At 40.8% G+C, this 11,087-nt stretch overlaps 1 protein-coding gene across 1 annotated transcript; it reads right to left on the bottom strand.

Moving 5' to 3' along the window:
- Positions 1-1,237: 1,237 nt before the first annotated feature.
- LOC142163878 (uncharacterized) lies at positions 1,238-5,175 on the bottom strand. Its single transcript, XM_075221029.1, has 2 exons — positions 4,881-5,175; positions 1,238-1,263 (listed from the first exon to the last, which is right to left on the bottom strand). The coding sequence occupies exons 1-2, from the start codon at positions 5,173-5,175 to the stop codon at positions 1,238-1,240; spliced, it is 321 nt and encodes a 106-aa protein (XP_075077130.1).
- Between the last annotated feature and the right edge of the window lie 5,912 nt (positions 5,176-11,087).

The raw sequence follows: 11,087 nt of genomic DNA, 5'->3' as shown, positions 1-11,087 counted from the left end.
AAATCCACTTCAACCCAAACTTAGGGAATTCTTAAACCTTCAAAATTCCAACCTTCCATAATAAGCGCCGAAATACTCCCGGGTGACGCGATACTCACCCGAACATACGCCCAAGTTTGAAATCATCATACAAACCTATTAAAACCTTCAAATCCCGATTCCGAGGTCGTTTACTCAAAAGTCAAACCTTAGTCGATTCTTCCAACTTAAAGCTTTCAAAATTAGAATCTTCCTCCCAATTCAACTCTGAACTTCCCGAAATTCGATTCCGACTAAAAGTACAAGTCATAATACCTGAAGTGAAGCTACTCAAGGCCTCATAACACCGAACGACATGATAGAGCTCAGAACGAACAGTCGGATCGTTATAAAACATGAGTCCAGTTTAGTATATAGGCATGAAGTAACCATGCTTCAATCCTTAAGACTATCAATTGGTTAGGGAAATATGTTTAAACCCTGTTTTATAGAGGCTAAGCTAATGATAAATGCATGTAGATTTTCACAGAAATTAAGCAGGGGTTCAAATAGATTAAAGACATAGGTGTATTGTACATATGTGTTAAGATCTCAAAGAGGTTATGGAACAAACATACTTGATTGTGCAAGAGTTATTAGTTGACCCTACACAAAAAAATTCATGACTCACACTTAAGAAGAGGAAAAACAGTTTGATCTTACAGAATAAATATGCTGTAATGATTTATTAGAAGAAAACATCTTGGTGCAGATAAGATAGTTCCTTATGCCCACAATAGTTGAACATGATCATAAGAAAAATTATAGTGATAACTTAGATATCATTCCCAGAGTTAACAGGTATCAAATGTAGAGGAGAAATCATCTAGACGTTCAGATCCTTTTAACTTAGTTAAGTGACATAGACATATGGTATATCAGTTAAGATGACCATATAATGAACCTAACTATAAACATATAGAATGCAGGGAAATGATATGCAGAGATGGACAATACCATTAATGAAAGGGAAACATGAGCATGATTGGTCTATCAATGATAATGATCAGACAGAATAAGGTCCATAGTGATAACTCAGAAGCAGTTTAACAAACACATGCATATAAAAAAAGTATTTTAACATTGTAAGTTCAAACTTAAGATTAAGGGACAAGACACAAGTCTTGAAAAAATTCTGGTTCCAATAACTACCAAGTAACACACTTAGCTTTTAAGACTCATAAAATTTCAAATGTGTGATAAAATAGAAATGGGTTCATTAAAAGTCAGTAAGAACTATGAAGCCTACATTGAACACAGACATGTAATGATTTAGGCATGGAGACTGTAAGAAAACTCAGAACAAAGGTCAACAATTATCTTTCAAATGATCGACTATCACTTAAGGAATCATAACAAAATATGTTAATCACAAAAAATCATTATACTAACAAACATAACTATCAAACATGTCCTACACATACAACATAACTATAATCTACAGAACTTAACATTGACATATCTAAACAATTTAGAGAAATGAACAAGGAAAAGGGAAATAAAGGTGTTGACCTTCTTAGGGGCAACAGACTGAACGAATTCCCTTTTGTTGCTCAAAGATCCTAGAAAACCTTCAAACTTGAACCAGCAAAGAACTCGGCAAAAGAGAAGAAAACAATAAGAGACCTAATTATCATAAAACCTAATTTCTCAGTGTTTTGGTTGCTCTAGTTTGTTGTGTTAGATTGTGTGTTGGTGTCTATTAGGTGAGAACATTGAAACCTCCTTTTATAGTGGCATTCAATGCCTCTAGAGTTTAAGATTTCTAACTAAAATAGTGGAGAGTCACGACGAGCTGATGATGTAAGTATAGTCGGGTAAGATCAGAAGACAGAGGGTGGAATCTAGTAATAATTTTACCTATGTACTGGAGTGGAGTGAATTGTTGAACATTGAGGTACAAGAGACCATCGGTGAGAACCCTAATACCCAGAGGTCATTGAATTTGACCTCTGGGTGTCGAATATTGATGATGAAGCCAACTAACACTCCCTGCTCGCTTTGATTTGAAATAACTAAGGAAGAAACACGCGAGTTTGAATTCTCACCTTTGAGGTCTAACTCTCTCGACTAGGGTTTTGAAATTGAACGGCAAAAATGGAAAGAACAACGGGACTAAGAGTGCATGAGAAAAAGGAATAGCTATGCATGCCATGGATTTGAATGATCAGTAACGATTAGAAATTTCATCTCTAAGGTTAGGGTTTCAAAATTTAGGCGGTTTGAATTTGTGATTGGAAATGGAATGTGAAGCGAGAATCGCGGATAAGGAAGACAGGATGGATGATTTCTTGATGGGTTCATGACCTTGCACAAATATGTGCAAGGATCAGGTGATTGACGAGTCTATATGATCGAGTGAGAAGAGAGAAGAAGAAGAAAATGGGAGATGAGGCAGCTGAGTAAGGTGAAAATGAATTAGTGTTTAAGGTGTGAGAACGGTTGGTCTCTGAGTTAAAATGGGGGGAATAGATCTGGGCCATTGGATCATGTGATCAACGGCCCTGATAAATCGAAGTGTTACATATTAAAAGATATCAAAATTTGAAAATATGGGGACCGTTGGATCTATGTGATCCAACAGTTGAAATAATTCTTATAGTGGGTTGAGATTTAAACGAATAATAGGGAATAATCTGTGACCGTTGATGGTTTGAATTAATGGTTCAGATCGCTTGTGTTTATTTTGTGTGTGGGATCAACGGGTGACGTGTCAGGTCATAATTGGATGAGAGGTAATGGCAAGGATTGTCAAGTTGGAAGGGGATGTAGTGTTTGGACTCGGTTGTTCTGATTTGGGCCTGGTATTTGGGCCAAAATTAATTTAAAGAATAGCCACTTCTTTTTTAATGGAGGAGTTGCAATTGTGGCCTTTCAGTTTTAACCCTTTTAAAATCAGTTTAAATACAACAACAACAACAACAACATATCCAGTATTATCTCACATCGTGGGGTTTGGGGAGGGTAGTGTGTACGCAAACCTTACCCCTACCTTGTAAGGATAGAGAGGTTGTTTCCAATAGACCCTCGGCTCAGGAAAGCATAAGCACCAAATTAATGAAAATATAGAAAAGAAGGGACAGTACCTAAAAGCCATATAAAAAAGAATAAAAACAACAAGACAATAAGGTGATCAACAATGAAAGAAAACAACGGTTAGTGATAACAACCTACTACCAACAGAAGTGAGACTGCGTGCCAATACTACTGTTATGGACACTCTAGACAACCTACTCTACTACCCTAATCCTTGACCTCCATACTTTCCTATCAAGGGTAATGTCCTCGGTCAGCTGAAGCTGCGTCATGCCTTGCCTAATCACCTCTCCCCACCTCTTCTTTGGCCTACATCTACCTCTCCGTAGGCCCTCCAACGTCAACCTCTCACACCTCCTCACCGGGGCGTCTGTGCTCCTCCTCCTCACATGACCAAACCACATAAGCCACGCTTCCCGCATCTTGTCCTCAATAGGGGCCATGCCCACCTTATCACAAATAAACCGGTGTGCCCGCACATTTATCTCAACATCTTCATCTCTACTACCTCCATCTTCTGGACATGAGCGATTTTGACTGGCCTACACTCGGCCCCATACAACATTGTTGGTCTAACCACCACTCTGTAGAACTTACCTTTAAGTTTCGATGGCACCTTTTTGTCATACAAAACACCGGAAGCGAGTCTCCATTTCATCCATCCCACCCCAATACGATGTGTGACATCTTCATCAATAACCCCATCTCCCTGAATAATAGACCCAAGGTAATTAAAACTCCCTCTCCTTGGGATGACCTGCGAGTCCAGCCTCACCTCCCCTTCCCCTCCTTGAGTCTCACCACTGAACTTACACTGCAAGTATTCTGTCTTGGTCCTGCTCAACTTAAAACCTTTAGATTCTAGGTTCTCCTTTCATACCTCTAATTTCACGTTCACACGGTCTCACATTTCGTCAATCAATACAATATAATCTACAAATAGTATGCACCACGGCACCTCCCCTTGGATGTGGCGCATCAGTATGTCCATCACCAGAGCAAACAAAAAAGGGCTGAGTGACGACCCCTGATGCAACCACATCAAAACCGAAAAATGGTCTGATTGCCCACCCATCGTCCTTACTCGGGTAGGCAACAGGTACACCTTTAGCCTCCAAATATATCCACAAAACCTCTCTCGGAACTTTATCATACATATTTTCTAGGTCGAGGAACACCATATACAAATCCTTCTTTCTTTCCCTATACTTCTCTATCAATCTCCTAACAAGGTGGGTGGCTTCTGTAGTCAAACGGCCAGGCATAAACCCAAACTTGTTCTTGGAAATAGTCACACTCTTCCTCACCCTTAGCTTTACCACTCTCTCTCAGACTTTTATAGTATGGCTAAGCAGCTTGATACCCCGATAGTTATTGCAATTTTGGATATCACACTTGTTCTTGTATATAGGAACCATCGTGCTCCACCTCCACTCTTCGCTCATCTTCTTCATCCTAAAAATGACATAAATAACCTAGTGAGGCACTCCAAGCTTGCATTGCCCGCACTCTTCCAAAACTCGGGATTTCATCATGCCCTGTCACTTTGCCTCTGCTCATCTTATGCATAGCTGCCTCAACTTCATCAACTCTAATCTGCCTACAATACCCAAAGTCACACCTACTCCCGGAGAGTTCCATATCACCTAGTACAATTGTCTTGTCCCCCTCCTCGTTCAAGAGACTATGGAAGTAGGTCTACCATCTCCAACGGATAAGCCCCTCATCCAACAAAACTCTACCTTCTTCGTCCTTTATGCACTTCACTTGGTCCAAGTCACGTGCCTTCCTTTCCTGTGCCTTGGATAACTGGAACAACCACTTACCCCCACCTCGGCCGTTGCGTTCCTCATACAAATGACTAAAAGTTGCAGTCTTGGCCTCCGTAACTGCTAGCTTTGCCTCTTTCTTAGCCAACTTATAATGTTCCCTATTCGCCATCTTCTCCTCCTCGTCTACACTTTCCACTAGCTTTCCATACACTACATTCTTGATTTTCACTTTTCCTTGCACCACTCCATTCCACCACCAGTCTCCCTTGTAACCACCAGAGTAACCCTTTGAGACCCCTAATACCTCTCTCGCGGCTTCCCTAATGCACTGCGCAGTCGTGGTCCACATAGCGATTACGTCCCTACTACTCTTCTAAGCCCTTATAGTCACCACCTTGACCCCAAATTCCTGCGCTATAGCTTCCATCAAGGCTCCTCACTTTATCCTATGTTGGCTATACATCGCCCTCTTCCTCCTCTTCCTCGTGATCTCAATGTCCATGACCAGGAGCCTATAAAGGGTCGAGAGGTTCTCACTCGGGATGACCTTGCAATCCGTGCAAAGACCTCTATCAGATTTACTGCAGAGTAAATAATCAATCTGAATCTCTGCCACCAAACTTCAAAAGGTGACCAAGTGCTCCCTCTTCTTTGGAAAACTCGAATTTGCTATCACCAAATCAAATGCTCTAGCAAAGTGTAGCAGAGACGTTCCTCCTCCATTTCTATCTCCAAATCCAAAGCCACCATGCACATCATCATACCCCACATACATCACTCTAATGTGGCCCTTGAAATTCCTTCCTATGAAAAGCTTCTCGGTATGCGGGATACCACGCACCATCTCATCCAAATCCTCCCAGAAATGCCTCTTGACTTCCTCATCCAAGCCTTCTTAGGGTGTGTACGCACTGATTATGTTCAAAGTAAAACCTCCAACAACTAGCTTTGTAGTCATCAACCTATCTTCATCCTCCTAACCTCCACCATTAGTTCACTGAGGTCTTTATCAACCAAGATACCTACCCCATTCCTACCCCCACCCTCCTAGAATACCAAAAATTGAAACTGCCCACATCCCGCGCCTTATCTCCTACCCACCTAGTAATCTTCCTTTTCTCGAGAATCTTCGCTAATTCTACAAATTTTCCAGTCAATGTTCTTATGTTCCAAGACCCCACTCTCAACCTAGTAGCTCCCTTAGCCCTCTTACCCTCCTTACCCCCCCTACCCCCTCTCCCTCGTGCTGACTCCCCCGAGAACAAAAGCTTAACCTACCATCGTTCACCAAAGCCACTATAATCTAGGAGTTACTACGCAAGCACTATCCCAAAAACAAGCAACAAAAATAAAATGAATTAATGTAATATAATCTACCACTAAAGGTCGCAAAATAGGTGAAGAAATAAAATAAAGAAACTAACGGGAACTATAATCTACAACTAAAGGTCAGAAAAGCAGGTGAAGAAATAAAACAAAGAAACTAAAGGAACTATAATCTACAACTATAGAATAGAAAAATAGGTGAAGAAATAAAACAAAGGAACTAAAGGAACTATACTCTACAAGGATAGAAAAACAGGTGAAGAAATACAATACAAGAGCTAAAGGAGGCTATAATCTACAACTAAAGATCACAAAGAAAATGTGCAAAACTAGAACTGAACTACTGGGGGGTATTTGAAATAAAGATTCAAAATAAAGAAGTAAGCAGGTAGATAGCAATATAAACAAGTTGACCGAGCTATCACTAATGCAATTAATTTGAGAATGCTAGGGCAAATACTAACTAAAGGTTCAAGAACAAAATAGGCAGGCAAGGAGATACAATTATGCTAAAATATCAAACTATTAAAATATCAAGACAAGAGAGGAACAATAGAACCTGGATTGCAGCCCTTGAAGTTAACAGAAATCTGGTCGTGGTGGATTGCGATGAGCTGGAGCAATACTCGATGTATTTCTCGTTCAAATAGGAAGAAGAAACTTCGAAGGTTTTTATGTTTTCTCTGAAATTTAGACCAACCAAGAAATCCGAAAATAGACCAAAATGAAAAGAAGAACCCTAAACTTTTTCTGCCTCTCTTCTCTGAAATCTGGAATTCGCCGCTGTATGAGGGATTTACCGGCAATAATTGACCTGAATCTTGAAAGAAAGGGAAGCTCAGACATTTTTGATGAGAAATAAATGAAAAAGTAATCGCTTCAACGCCGGAACAATTCTATGATGTCGGAGATTGAGAAATGATATGAAAACAGAGGTTTTGGGAGAAAGGAGAAGATGAATTGAAACTTCGAAGAACTGAGTTTAGAAATTCCGAACGAGAATTTATCGAATTCAGTTTTCAATCAATGCCAATATGTACCTTCAGCTTCAAAAAGCTTAAGAATCAAACCTATCGAATCAGTTTTCACTGATTCAATATCAGTTTTCACTGATTCAATTTGTTCAAACAATCCCCGAATCAAAAGACCTAATTTCTTCTTCGACTTAGATTCCAAAATTTTGAACCAAAACCCTATAAATTAAGCCCCAAATTCACTCAATCTTCTGATTCGAGTCCACAATCAAGTTGCCAATGAATTTAAGCACCACCCAATCGATTTTCTTGAACCCTAATTTCATATATAAAACCTAACTTCTCCGAGGTGCGAAATTGTCAGTTTTCTTGACAATGGAAATCCAAAAAATATTTATTAATGATGGGCTATAATGTCAGCAAATTGAATTCTGTCTTGATGAATTTGAACCGGAGAATGGATTTTTAAAATCAATTTAAATAAACATGGAAATTTAAATAATACGTGGTAAAAGTATAATTACTATATGTTACTAATTATTTTAAATATTTATAAATGACACATATTTCAAATTGTACCACTAATTTCAAAATATTAATAGAGTCGCCTAATTCTTTAGAAATTAAGGAATAATTTTGTCAAATTATAAATTCTATGTAATGTACATACAAAAGTTATTTTATAAAAGTAAATATATTTGCAATTCCACAATATTAGAACTATGTAATTAATTTTTAAACTAATACCTAAATAATTTATAAAAATAGATATTCATTACTAAGAAATACCTTTAAAGAATTTATTGTAAATTGTTAAGCGTGAATAAATTAATTTTAAAAGGGAGTGTCAAAATTGGCCGTCAACAACAGCTTCTGAGGGGGAGAAGCTCAGGATTGAGAGGTACAAAAAGTACCACCCTCCTACTTTCAGCGATTTGGCGTCAGAGGATGCCCAAGAGTTTCTTGAGGAGTGCCACTGTATCCTCTATACTATGGGTATTGTGGAGTCAAGTGGGGTTGCTTTCACTATGTTTCAGCTTAAGGGAGCGGCTTATCAGTGGTGGCGAGCATATAAATTGGGTATTCCTGTCGAGGCAACTTCACTCACTTGGGCTCAGTTCTCGTATATGTTCTTGAGGGATTTTGTTCCCCAGAGTCTCAGAGATACATGGCGCGCATAATTTGAGCAGTTACGCCAGGGTTCTATGACCGTATCGGAGTATGCGAACTGGTTCAATGATTTGTCAAGGCATGCACCAGCCTTGGTTGCTACTTTTAGAGAGCGAGTCCGTTGAGTTATTGAGGGGCTCAACCTTATCGGATTTAGCATGGCCAGAGAGCTAGAGATGGACATCACATACTAGCAGGCAGTGGATCACTAGGAGATTGGAGGGTATGTAGTCCCAGGAGAGAGAGGAGCGGGAGGCCAAGAGGCCTCGATATTCTTGCACATATAGTGGTGCCCGCGCCCAGTTGCATCTCGTCATGGTAGGGGCTATGTGAGTCACCCTGTTCATTTAACAATTTCAACTTCCAGTGGTATTCTAGACAATCATAATCTACGTGCTCCTTATTATACACCGCCATTGTCTAGTGCACCTCCTGTATGGGGTGGTTTCAGCGGTCAGTCCAGCCGATCAAGCCCGAGCCAGCCACAATAGCCTCCTCCGAGAGCTTGTTTTGAGTGTGGTAACACTCGTCACATGGTGAAGGATAGCCCCAGACTCAGGAGGGGTGCACCTCTACAGACCACTCAGGCTCTGCATATTTCACTCGGTCCTCAGGCCATGGTTACCGCACCAGTTGCCACTCCATCTGCACAGCTAGCTGGAGGTGGGGTCGGGAAGGTAGAGGTCGCCCTATAGGGGAGGCCAGGCCAGATATTATGCCCTTCCTGTTAGGATGGAGGCAGTTGCATCTGACTCAGTCATCACAAGTATTGTTCTAGTCTGTCATAAAGATGCATCGGTCTTATTTGATCCAGGCTCCACTTATTCCTATGTGTCATCTTACTTTGCTCAATCTTTGGGTGTATCCCGTGATTCTTTGAATTCTCCTATCCGTGTGTCCATACCTGTAGGCGATTCTATTTTTGTTGACCGTGTGTATCGGTCGTGTTTAGTTGTTCTTGGTGGTTTTGAGACCAGAGCTGATCTACTGTTGCTCAGTATGGTAGATCTTTATATTATTTTGGGCATGGATTGGTTGTCACCCTATCATGCTATTCTCGATTGTCACGCCAAGACCGTGACACTGGCTATGCCAGGGTTACCACGGGTAGAGTGGAAAGGGTCTTTAGATTATGTTCCTAGCAGTGTTATCTCATTTCTAAAGGCTCAACGTATGGTTAAGAAGGAATGTAATGCTTATCTAAACTTCGTGATGAATGTTAGTGTTGATACTCCTATTGTGGAATCAGTTCCGGTAGTGAGGGATTATTCGGATGTATTTCCGGTGGATTTTCTGGGCATGTCGCCCGACAGGGATGTCGATTTTGGCATTGATTTGTTACCGAACACTCAGCCCATTTCTATTCCACCATATCGTATGGCCCCAGCAGAGTTGAAAGAATTAAAGGAGAAGTTGCAAGAATTGCTTGATAAGGGCTTCATTTGGCCTAGTGTGTCACCTTAGGGTGCTCTAGTTTTGTTTTTAAAGAAGAAGGATGGTTCTATGCGCATGTGTATTGATTATCGCTAGTTGAACAAGGTTACAATGAAGAAAAGATATCCATTGCCACATATTGATGACCTATTTGATCAGCTACAGGGTGCTAGAGTATTCTCAATTATTGACTTACCTTCAGGCTATCATCAGTTGAAGATTCGGGAGCTAGATATCCCGAAGACTGCCTTCAGGACTCGGTATGGCCATTACGAGTACTTTGTGATGTCATTTGGGATGACCAATGCCCAATCAACATTCATGCACTTGATGAACAATGTATTCCAGCCCTATCTTGACTCATTCATTATTGTGTTTATTAACGACATTCTGGTTTACTCCCAGAGCTGGGAGGATCATGAGCAGCATTTGAGGACTGTGATCTGGACCTTGAGAGAAAAGAAGTTATGTGTAAAATTTTCAAAGTGTGAATTCCGGCTTGATTTGGTAGCATTTTTGGGCCATGTAGTGTCAAGTTAAGGGATCAAGGTATATCCAAAGAAGATTGACGCAGTGTAGAGTTGGCTCCGACCGTCTTCAACTATGAAGATCCTGAGTTTTCTTGGTTTGATGGGGTATTACCATCGATTTGTAAAGGGTTTCTCATCTATTGCTGCACCCAGAAGGGTGCTCCATTCAGGTGGACCGAGGAGTATGAGGAGAGCTTTCAAAAGCTCAAGACTGCTTTGACTACAGCCCCAGTGTTGGTGTTGCCTACAGGTTCGGGGTCTTATATACTGTGTATTGTGATGTGTCGCGTATTGGTCTCAGCGCGCTATTGATGTAGGACGGTAGGGTGATGGCCTACGCGTCTAGACAACTGAAGGTGCATGAGAAGAACTATCCTATCCACGACCTTAAGTTAGCAGCTACTGTTCATTCCTTGAAGATTTGGCGGCACTATTTGTGCGGTGTCCCTTGTGAGATCTACACCGACAATCGGAGTCTACATCATCTGTTCAAACAGAAGGTTCTTAACTTGCGCCAATGGAGGTGGTTGGAGTTGCGTAAGGACTATGATACCACCATTTTGTATCATCCTGGGAAGGCCAATATGGTGGCCGATGCCTTAAGTCGCAAGATGGAGAGTTTGGGAAGTTTAGCATATCTATCGGTAGTAGAGATGCCATTAGCATTGGATTTTTCAGACATTGGCCAACCAGTTTGTTAGACTGGATGTTTCTGAGCCGGGTCGAGTTTTGGCTTGTGTGGTTTCTCGGTCTTCTCTTCATGATCGTATTAGAGAGCGTCAATATGACGACCCCCATCTGCTTATCCTCAAGGATACGGTTCAGCA

Source organism: Nicotiana tabacum, chromosome 9 (assembly GCF_000715075.1).
Source record: "Nicotiana tabacum cultivar K326 chromosome 9, ASM71507v2, whole genome shotgun sequence".
NCBI lineage: Eukaryota > Viridiplantae > Streptophyta > Magnoliopsida > Solanales > Solanaceae > Nicotiana > Nicotiana tabacum.
The sequence above is the reverse complement of the archived record's forward strand: the minus strand, read 5'-3'. Positions and strand labels throughout refer to the sequence as shown.

Excerpts from the sequence above, each read along its gene's own strand:
- LOC142163878 (XM_075221029.1), bottom strand. The coding sequence starts at position 5,175 with ATGTGGACCACGACTGCGCAGTGCATTAGGGAAGCCGCGAGAGAGGTA. Across the intron at positions 1,264-4,880 it reads ACGCAACGGCCGAGGTGGGG|GCTTCATAGTTCTTACTGAC; the intron begins GTAAGTGGTTGT and ends TGTTCAATGTAG.